Below are 11,649 nucleotides of genomic sequence, written 5' to 3' on the forward strand. Positions count from 1 at the left end.
CTCCGTTCCATGCCTCCCTTCATCGCTAGGATCTCTACCCTGGTCGCTCGCCTGAACTCCCGCCTAGCGCCTCCTCCATGTTAACGTGCGCCCAGCTCACACCCTCCTCAAGCGCCTCCTACCGCAACTCCCTCACAGCGCCTAGCTCCACCCTATCGCCTCCATGTCCCGCAACCAGGAGGTCGAGGCCCTAGATCCACCACCGGCCAGAGCTGCGCCATCCGCCTCGCAGCGAGCTCCGTTAGGCAGTGCGTCGGGGAGGTGCTGCACGGAAAGCCACAGGGATGGACGCGGTGGGGCAACACAAAGTGGTGGAGGTGCAGTTGTGTGCATGGACGTGCAATGGTGAGCGGTGGCGCCATCGGTGAAGCCCTAGGCGAGTTAGAGTTTTTCGATGAGAAGGGGAATGGCGACACGTTTCCTGTCCCTTTGATTTGGGTCAGGTGAAGCCAAAGTGCAGAATTGCCCTGCAAAAGAATTCTATTTCCTTAAAAGATAAGAAACAATTTCAGATTGCGACAAAAGGGCAAATCATAAAGTGACCATGTAAACAGGGGCAAAAAGGAAAGCACCAGAAACACCCTCCAAATTCCCCTCATAGATTGGGTGCCTCTTCCCTCGGCCGGCTCGTCCAGAGGCACAGGAGCCCGAACGCGCCTCGGATCCGACGCGCGCGGCGTTGGATTAGGATTCAGATGCCCTTCTCTTGTACCTCTCTCTTCTCCAGCCTAGCTATATACTCGTAGATCACATCGATGGATTATTGACCTGCACGCGACGCAGGCGCGGGAAGATCGGTTGAACCGATGGGGTCCTGGCTCTCTTCCCCTGCCACTCCCAATTACCTGCGTCCCGTCCCAGAAGAGTGGGCGGCTGGATTCGACTTCGCCGCGTTATGCGAGCTCAGGGACCGCCGGGGTGCTGTCCACCCCCCGCGCACACAACAGTACTACTCACCGTCACTTTCTTTTTTCTGATGAAAATGCATTGTTACTCCCTAATCTCCCAGTCCATAGCTGACTAGTAGCTCCACAGATTTTATTTATTCATTTATCTATTTCTTCTTATTCTGAAGATATTGCACCGGACAACTAACTACGTTAAATTGCAGAGAGATCGACGCCCGCTCGATCCTTCGCCTTGCCAACCGGGCCATCGAACATTACAACTCCAACCACCCGGTACGTAAATCACTGCTAGTTGGTAATAACCAACTGATCTTACCTTTTTTTTAACAGATTTGCTATGTTTCTATTGAATCGCAGTCATCCAACATGCACTTTGCAAATGGTTCCAGTTGCACCTTTTTAGAATTACAGCTTTGAAGTTGCACTTTTCTAAGTTGACTAGAACTTAAGAAAATCACAACCGACTGGAATCGTAAACGAACCTTTTTATTATTTCTTCTAGGATATGTAATGTACTTACTTATGCTTATTGACATGGATGCAGGGTGTTGAGTACTCGTATCTTGACGAGCTATCAATCGAGTCGGAGATGAAAGCTTCTTGCATTGGTTTTAGGAGAGATTTATGGTACCATGTGAACTTCTCTGCTCGTAATGCCACCGGGATACGCCGCTTCTTCGCTGAGCTACGCTACGAGCAATGTTCCGGCAACATAATTGTCGAAACATGCTCCACTTTAGGTATGTGCTTCAGTCAATGTTTGAGACATCCAAATCTTTGAAATGGTATTATATAACTCGGTTGATCCTAACTCTCTCTCTCTCTCTCTCTCTCTCTCTCTCTCTGTAGAAGGGCCAGCTTGGTGCTTCATACGCATTTGTGCATTTTGTTCAGAGGAATCCAAGATTTTGCACCCAAGCAACACAGAATTTCGGTGTGGAAAGGAGGGTGATGAAAAAGATTTCTTTCGTGAGAGGTGTGGAACAGAGAGGCATGAGAAAGAACTATTTTGCGAGAGGTGTGGAAGCGAGGGTCACAAAAAAGAAGTCTTCTCCAAGAGCGATATGCTGAAGATACCATTCTTGTTAGGAGGACAAGTACCTCGATATAGATAGGATCGATCATGATTCGTATTTTCGTACTCACTTATCATGATTTTTTTTAGTTTCCTAGATTATTGGAGAAATAAAATATTTTGGCCAAAAAGGTATATGTATTTTTTTTTGAGAGTCAAAAAGGTACATGTATTAACAAGCATGCCTAGAGCTAATTACAATTATGTGGCAGTTCAGTTATAAAATAGAGCTTCCAAGTTAGATCTACTTGCATAAGTAGATGAGAAAGCTGGTGTGGGTGGTGAATTCGCGTCAAGATGGGTTCAAGTGAAATCGGAATCGTAAGAGGATAAAACCGGCAAACAAGGTATCCACCACTACAAGCATCTCCAGCAAAAGGGGTTGGAGCACTTCTGATGTTTTCGAATGGATCATACTACCGAGTTGTGCAACTCCAGAATGTCTTTTTGCCAGACATTGTAGATCGCCCAAAGCCTCAAGTTTCGATTCTAATAAATATACTTTCGACCACCATGATACTCTCTCGGATCAAAATAATTATCTAAAAATAGATGTATCTATGACTCTCGAAGTAAACAAACCTGGAGGAGAAGGGGTAGCACCTCACGCCGTGCTTGATCTTCAGAAACAGGTCCCTTGACATCCGAAAACATCGACGAAAGCACATCGCCTTGTAAATAGGATTGGTCCAATGAAAGTAGTCCCTTCGTAGTTACACATGTCCCTCCTCTCGGTCAGGCTCAGCAGTTGGGAGGCGACCCTTAATCGATCCCATGTACTTTGGCAAGCGGTCCTCCTGATCATGGAGGAGAAAAGCCATGGCCACGGGAATCTTGGAGTTGTCGGATTCATAGGAGGACGTGTCGATGATATTCTTCCAGAAATATCTGGCCGAGCTAGAGATACCCGGGGTCGGGACCGGGGCCGTTGGAGATGTCCTTATTAGCCGTCATCTGGTTGTTTGTACATGATGCCGTGAGGCGCGAGGGCACATACATTGAAGTTCGCACCTGACAATTTTATGGCCGTAGATGCCGTGACGATATGTAGATCGCCTTTAGGCAGATTTTCTGAAGATGCTTGTGCTTGGACGAAAGAGAAGAATGAAAGCTTCTCTGTCCGATCATGTTATAGGCTACTTGCGAGAAATAATGGCGAGTCTGATTAACCATCTAGTTCTGGAGAGTTTGTGCTGGAAACATCTATGGAAGATGCATGTACCCCCAAAGGTTAGGGGTTTTTGGCGGAGGGTCATTCATAATTTTGTTCCATGCCGTCAAATACTAAAGCATAGACACATGGATCAAATCGCAAATCGCAAGATATGTGGTGCTGAAGATGAGTCAAATTTTCATGCATTATTTGAATGCACTTGGGTGAGATAATTTTGGCAAGAGATAATGGAAGCTACCTCACTCGATCTTCCAGTTTTACACCCTTTGTCATGGGCGATGGACCTACTAGAAGGGAGGATGGTGTCGGTAGAGGACACAAGCTTGATTCTATGTGGATGTTGGTTGGTTTGGACTGAGAGAAACGTTGTGTGGCATGGAGATAATGGTCGCTCAGTTACCGGATCGGTCATATTGACTTTAGATACTACGATTGACCTTGCTCGGTCTGGAAAAACCAAAAATCATAAACCAGCTCGAGTCAAGGCTAGATGGAGGAAACCTGGCATGTACAAGATTAATGTTGACGCGAGTTTTTGCGAGTTTTTCTATTTCTTGCTAGGGTCCTTTCTGCAAAGTTCAATATCTTTTCTTCGAATTTCAGGTTTTTCAGGGCTAGAGATGCAAAAGGGCATTGTTGTAAATCTTGTTCCCACTGTTAGTAATGGATGCTTCCAGGCCTTTCGCGGCCGTTCTTGTTCAAAAAAAAAAGGGATTATTAAAGACCAAAACGGAGCCATGGTAATTGCACAAGCTCTATGGTACGAGGATGCAGCAATCTCCAGGATAATGGAGGCTGAAGCGATTCGAGATGCAATGAAATTTGCTGTTGAGAGGGGCTACCAGTGTGTGCACATAGAATCAGACGCAAGGTAGTGAATCTCTTAAATTAAGAACCCCGAAGATGGCAGATCAGATATTGCCAGCATTAGTTAGGAGATTAAGGAGTAGGCTTGCGAATCTAGCAACTCATATCATAGCTAGTAAGATTTGTAGTGTGAGAAGGAGATGAATGTTGTTATAAACTATTACCATAATTTTTAGGTAGCACTATTTTTGAGAAAGATTGTAATCTATAATATCTAAATAGGAGCAACCCACTAAGTTGATTTCTCTCAACATGCAAGCTATCCACATCATCAAGCATATTTGACCAATCATAGGCTGCCACGTCTCTTCAACTGTGCCACCTCACCTTCAACTCTCCCACCTTAGCTTGCATTAATCCATCCGGTTAATCACTCATGAAGGTAAGCGGTTCGTTTCCTCTCCATCGCTACTAAATCTTTTGCATAAAGGACGATTAGAATGCTTTGCTGTGACGCGATGAGTACATGTACCTCCTCGTGGCGTTGCTGGGTAAAGACTCTATTTTCAATATTTTTTAATCTGTTGTTCACGCTCTCCAGGGGAACTTTTGAGTTTTCATCTTTCAGCTGATGTAAATCTCCTGCGCACCTTATATGTCTCATTTGTGCAATTCCCTCTAACCCAAGGGGCAGAGACCTCAACATCTTCCAATGCTAGCTTTGGGTTTTCTCACGGTCAGTCATCCGCGAGCATGTCGCCGATACATCCTGGTTTGCTCTGTCGAAATTTGGACTCGCATGGTGCGCCCAGGGCCAGGGCATAATCGACGAGGTCATCCGTTGTTGCTTCTCCCTCCTTGCATGTTTGGTCGGCCAGATATTTATCCAAGGGTGATCTAATCTTTCTCTTTTCGTTGCTTTTCCTTGCGTTGGAGTGATCTGGCATCTCTACTTACTGCTCACTTTTTACCGCAGGCAACCATACACAACAAATCTGAATAAAATTCGGTGGAGGACGGCGAGACGATTTGTGCTATCCAGTGCCATGAGACCAGTTAATTTTGCCTCTAACATCTACCGTCAGTAGTACTGAAAGTTCAGCGATCTGTTCAGACCAGTGGAATTGCTTCAGCTACATTCCTGGCATTTGATAACATTAATGCCCATCGAAATTTCATGACAGCGTTTTTTTCTTAGTGCTGTAATTTGTTCAGGTACGTGAACCGAGGCATAGCCCGGATGGTTGCCGGGTGCTGATACCTGTGCTACCCGTGAGAACTTGAGTTCGACTGCTAGCGCCCGCTCTCTCATTGTACACACCAATATATCATCTATTGAATTGCTTGGAGGGCTTCTTAGCCCCCAAGTCGCATTTTTTTTTTTTATAATTTGTTCAGGTTCAGCTTGAAGTGGGATATCACCAACTTGCTTCGGATCCAAATCAATGGACTCATTTAACCCAATGAAACTGTACAAAATCATGATGGCACCTCTCAAGTTCCTTCAATCATGATTTTCATTGGAAATTTCCTATCGGCTCAGCTGCTGAACCACAAGGTATTTTTGTCGTTCGCTTTAAGGCAGTGTCAACTTTAACATAAATTCTGCTCTATTTAACAAACTTCTTCCCAGAGTATAGTCATGTCAAAGAATGCCTACACACCTTTTTTGGGATTGCTTATTTCCCTACATCCTGCAATTCTAGGACTTCATCCGCCCTGGACGGGCAGAGGCATCTAAATTATGGGTGAGATAGAGATTGTTAAAAAAAATACATCAGCACATTATATGGCATGGTAATGTAAAATATTTGAAGTATACTAACGAGCTTTTATCGAAAGAGAATTTAGGTTGTTAGCATGCACCTATACATCAACTGGATCCAAGAGACCGAAAAGCGATTGTCATTTGCTTTCTTACATGGTTAGTTGTTGTGGCAATCTTTTTCGCAAACTATGTATTTATTTTAATGTTTACTTTGAAACTAATTGCATGTTTTAATTATATGAAATATTAGATCATATTTATGCTCAAGAGAACATGAGAGGTCATTATTGACCATTTTCTCACTATTTCCAACTACTCTAATTTTGTATTATAACATAGCATGAACAAGCTAACCGAAGAGAACAGTATAAAAATACAGTTTAATGTAATTGTCATTGTTTATTCCACACAAATCATATATTCACACCAATGCATATTGTTTATTTTAAACAGATATTCCCGCTGCAACGCGCGGGGAATCATCTAGTTAACTAGGAGGCAGTGGCACGGCGCACGCCGCGCCCGTGACCATTGTTTGTGGAGAAAGCTTTTAAGACTTAGTTGCAGTCGGTGAGCAGAATATTTTTTTTAGGAAAATTTGACAGCGTATACAGGCGAGGAGTTGTTGGTGTAGTTCGCGACCGGCCCAACTTCTGTTTATTCGGCGGGCTACGGTAAGACCCTTTAGGTGGCCCGTGCAGCAGCAGGTCCGGCCCTCATGTGGATTCGGAGAGCAGCGTGGTGGAAAAAAAAATAGTGGATCGAAGAAGAGTGAGCAGAAGAGCGGTGGTGCTGTGGCTGAAGGAAGGGGCCGGAGGTCTTCTGGCGGATAGTGTCCGCATGCGGACGGCCTTGAATTTTATCTCTGTTGGAGGCTGTGTGCGCAGGTTATTAGCTGAGTTTGTCGGTCCGCGGGTCTCGTCGGAGCTGGCCGGAGGAAGGTTCAGGTCCAGGCCGATCTTGGTAGAGCTGGTTCTGCGGACCTTTTTCGGCGGCTTTTCTGGCGGGTGGCCGTGTCCCTCGACCAAGTGCGGACTGAACTGCAAGTAAAGGGTATGCCATTTTTCCATGCGTGCCTACTGTGAAGTATTATGTGCTAGAATTTAGAATCGAAACTACAGAGTGCGTAACATACTGTACTATATTAATGTTATTTATGTCCGCTGTTGTTAGCAGTTGTTCGTTTTGCAACATTTTCACAGATTGTGGTCTTTATCATGATAACCCTGACCTACCACCTCGTTTGCTTCTCTGAATTGAGCGATAAAGGGGAAGGCAACAGCGGCGGGATGAGATTTGGAGGGTGGCCATGGCGGGGCGAGCGTGGATCTGATGCACAAAGGAGAAATCTGGGCGGAGGAGAAGGAAGGCTAAGTTCCAGGCCTGAACGCACCGGTATTGAAGAAGATGGGACTCCGCTGAGTTTTTGGAAGAGGAGCCTGGCGAGCAGGCTGGTGGGCAGAGCAGGAATGCCGCGCACGAGCTTCTGTTGGACTGCTACTACTCCATTGCATCTGCAAGGTAAATTTACTCTGCAATGCTTTGCTAGCAGTGAACCGTGCAGGGGAGTGTGGTACTATGGTAAGATAAATTCAGAAGGGACCCAATTTATTGTCTGGCTGGAAGAAGATATATAAATTACAGAGATTATACATAATATAGGGAACCAAAATCATTGAAGAGAACGCAGAAGCCAAAAGAAATTGATCTGTTATTACTTTGAGTAGCCCTTGTTTGCCTTGAGAAGGTAAATGTAACGACTTGAGTATTTCTCTTTATCTGGGTAGTATGCTGTGTTTCTTTTTTTTGTCTTAGTGTGAATAGACATAAATTGGAAAACAAAATAGAAAATCAAACTCACCCCACTGATCAACGATGAGGAGCGGTGTGAAGTTAGTGTTAGCAAGAAAATTACCATTGACAGTATGTAAAAAAGGAGTACACCATAGGTCAACATATAACTGGCAGCTGCCAATGAAGTCTACGTTGCCTGAAGAAAACACAAAAGTAGTGCACAACAGCCTAACACACAGATAAGTGTTTACAACACGATCTACTAAAACAAAATACGACCTATGATGCAATAGCAGAAACAAAGTTTCATTTGTCCTAGACGAAGTGTTCAACATTTGGGGCCACAGTAGCTTGTTTGGACGCATCAAGGATGGGGACATTTGCAACCTCTTTCTGTAGAAAGCTCTGTCAAGTTTGTCAGCCACATCGAGAACATCGTATCTGCAGTCTGGTCGGCGTAATATGTGGTAGTGCACCACACAGCACACATGTATCTAGTCTAGTAACAGATTTACCAAGACCTCATTTTGTGTCAAATGTAACTGTATAATATGATTTTTATAGATCCAGCAACATAGGCTTTTGCAAGTAAACATCGACCCTATCAAGTGTTTGTCCCTGACTTTTATTATTTGTCATTGCGTAGCGGAGAGGAATTGGACATTGCCAGCCCTGTACAGTAAAGACCACTTTGTGCGTGTGTATTACAATCTTTGGTATGCACACACACTCACATGTGTTGCTTCCAATCATAATCTTGGTCTGAAGAAACCATTCACCCAGTCTGGTTATAATTAGACGGGTGCCATTGCAGAGCTCAATAGATTGGTTTATGCTCGTAGCAGTATTACTGGAACTCCGACCTTCAGTGAAAACCTATGCCGCGAGAAATGAGGGGGGCCGACCTTATGGAGAAATTCTGGAGGGTATACTGTTGCATCTCCAGGAACCATAGGAATAAAGCACATCATTGAGTGCATCAGAACAAATTATTAGTAGGTCACAGTATTGCCAAGTTGAGTGCATCAGAACAAATTATTAGTAGGTCACAGTATTGTCAAGTAGGGTACATCAGAGAAATTCTCACTGAATGAGTCATAAACTTCATCAATAAGAGTGAGTGTGAGGAGCGACCAAACCCGGCGGTAATGCAAATTAACTAAAGAGTTGGCCATGGAATTTAGGTTTCTGCGAGCTAGTACTGATAAACAGAGATCTCTTACTGATACTTGTGCCTGCAATATAGCCTACATGCTAACTTCATGAAACCAATAACCAGTGTTGCAGCATTTTTCTTAGCTTGGTCAGGCTGCTAGATTGATAACTCTTCCCTGCATGCAAATGTAAGTATTACTACCCATGATTGAAAAATCAAAATTTCCGAGCAGACCTTATTGTAAGTCAGAGCAAGACAGTACTAATGATGTCTAAATGGTAGAAATATTTCTTAACATGCCTTCTTTATGGGCATAGTAGCTCATGCTTATGCATCATCAATGCAGAAATGTCCAGTACCACTTGGTGTTACTCAACAAAAGGAAGAAACTAATGCTGTTGTAATTTCAGGAGTGGATAATTTTACCACGGGAGATGGTCTATAGTTTTGATCATGTACCATCGTAAACTCCTTCAAGCCTCTATGCAAAGAACATCTGGATGAAGATTTTTTTCACTGCATAACTCATTTACAGGTAAATCTACTCAAACCTTTCATCCCACAGTCCAAATAAAGGGCGGCAGTTCTGCGTTATCCCTTCTCAAGCAGGCGATGATAGATACCAGCTTTTCAGAGGTAAATGGTAAAATGTTGCCAACCTTTCGTCTGTGGAATACGTTTCAGATTAAATGAATAACTGTCATAGAGCTCAGATTCCAGTCCTCCACTGGCCACATCTTTTTCAGCTATATATAACTTTGGGAATTGAACATAACATAAAATAATGGTTGGACACCTCAACAATGCTAGTAGGCCTTCGTACTTTTGGTAGCATCAAATAGACAGTCAAGAGTTCCAAGTCATTTCTAACCCGGTGTCTTGAAAGAAGGGTTTATGTTATAAATGAGACTGGAAGAATTATGTTATGCTCACTAAATCCATACACAGTTATAAGAACTAATCTGGCAGATAATAAAACTATTTCTTCCATAGCTCATATATAATTTCACAGTACTATTTACTTGGTGCATTCATGCATCGACCTAAGCGATCAAAATATTTCACAATACTATGTACTTAGTGCATCATGCATCAATTTAAGCGATCAAAATATTTCGAAGTTACAGTTTGTGTACAGAAATGGTTACTTGTTCAGCTGGGAGAATTTTTCAGAAATCGTGAATGCAAACATCTATAGCATATATGTGCCCAATAAAGTATATCTAACTGACCAGGTCCTTGGAAGCTACAGACTTTGGAGAGTTCCACAATCCTAATTGATAAATTAATCTTGTACAGAAGGAACCTAAACAAAATCAACACGTTAAATAGGAGTCTAGGAGATGTGCCGTCTTTACATTTCTTATGTACTTAAAGTACCAACACTAAGAAAGATACATTGACATTGAATCTGATATTGAACATGTGGTTGCATGTATTCTTATAGGCAATAATAAACCACATGAGTATGCATCATGAGTGCTTAACCGGAGTATTAGAATATCGCTGGAATATTTCAAACAGATTTTGTTCTTTTCATCTTTTACAGTGCATTTGCAAATGGCATCATTATAGCTTCATCAAACCATAGGCACATGATCAGATGCTATTTGAAAAGGAAAACATGATTACAAAGAGAAGATGAAGTGAAATGAAACCAAACCTGACCTATTTTGCACCATTGTCTTCGATTTAGAGTAAAAAATATGGCAGTTGTAGAGAGGAACAAAACATGGACTTCCTATGAGCAGCAGCAAGATCCAGGAAGGAGAACTAAGCCTTTCATACAATTATACAACTGCCAAGAAACCGAACGAATCATATGCTCCCAATCTTTCCTTTACCAGACATAATGGATACATGCGAGTTGTAGGATTTGTTATAAATGAAAGTAGAAATTATCACAGCTAGTAAATAACTATATTTGCTCCTTCCTCCAGTGACACGATCGATCTAGAAAATATCACACACGATTCAGATGTCACATCAATCCAAAAGTTAAATAAAACGGAAAAGATCACTTGAATTTGAACAAAACCTACCAGATCTAGCCCGAGGAAAATACTGGGCCACATGCACCAGCGTGCGAACCAGGCTAGGACTTGGGTGGCTCTGCAAAAAGAAAAAGATAATCATAGGAAGATCAAGAACCCACATAGCTGCTGCCGCCCATAGTACTTACCCTGTGGCCGTCTGTGTTCTTTTTTGTTAGATATGCATCCCTGGGGAGAAATAGCTTCCCATATCAAATCCAGCACATCCCCTTTGTAGCCCGATAGATCGGAGGTGACCGATTTAGCCGCGGTTGAAATTGGCAGGCCGAACACCACGTTCCTAGAGAATTAGCACCTTCCCATATCTGGCTGTATATGTGGCGTAATTTTGGTAAAGGATCTGACTAAAAGTAAACGTAGGCCCAACACGTAGCAATGGACACACATAACGTGGCAGCCCATCCTGGAAGGCATCCATGAGAACAGGAAAAAATCGTGAAACACATAATCACGTAGAGCCCGAGAAATCAGGCACCCGTAGAAGGTGAACGCTGCCGGTTGCCGGTCACCAAAACCTTCCAAAAAAAAAGGAAAGAAATCATTAACATAGAAGGAGACCAACAAACATGATACGTGGCATCATACAAATGGACAGGGAGAACGAAAATCAGGCCATAAACAGTGGCCGAATCAAGGAGAGAGCATGAAATCAGCTAGCCTTTATAGAGGGTAATATCCTGAGTAGTTAGGGCATCTCCAGCCGGCGACCGTTTGCGTCCGCCGGCTCGAAAAATATGTCTGGTACCACCTCCAGCAAGTGATCGGGCATTCCGCAGCAACGCAAACCTGGTCCAAATATACGTCTTGGATGCGTCTCTGCGGACGCTGCGCGGACGCGCAAAGTGTCCGCTCGCGTCTGGCGGACGTTTCGTCAGGCCCGCCTAGCAGCGACCCTGCATCGATGCGTCTTCTC

General features: G+C 43.5%; 1 protein-coding gene across 1 annotated transcript; it reads left to right on the forward strand.

Moving 5' to 3' along the window:
* The first annotated feature begins 806 nt into the window (after positions 1 to 806).
* LOC124671141 lies at positions 807 to 2,092 on the forward strand. The gene is made up of 4 exons (XM_047207561.1): positions 807 to 946; positions 1,112 to 1,181; positions 1,453 to 1,648; positions 1,758 to 2,092. Exons 1-4 carry the CDS (start codon positions 807 to 809, stop codon positions 2,021 to 2,023), a joined length of 672 nt encoding a protein of 223 aa, XP_047063517.1. The 3' UTR covers positions 2,024 to 2,092.
* The last annotated feature ends 9,557 nt before the right edge of the window (positions 2,093 to 11,649 follow it).

This window comes from Lolium rigidum, chromosome 7 (genome assembly GCF_022539505.1).
Source record: "Lolium rigidum isolate FL_2022 chromosome 7, APGP_CSIRO_Lrig_0.1, whole genome shotgun sequence".
Taxonomy (NCBI): Eukaryota; Viridiplantae; Streptophyta; class Magnoliopsida; order Poales; family Poaceae; genus Lolium; species Lolium rigidum.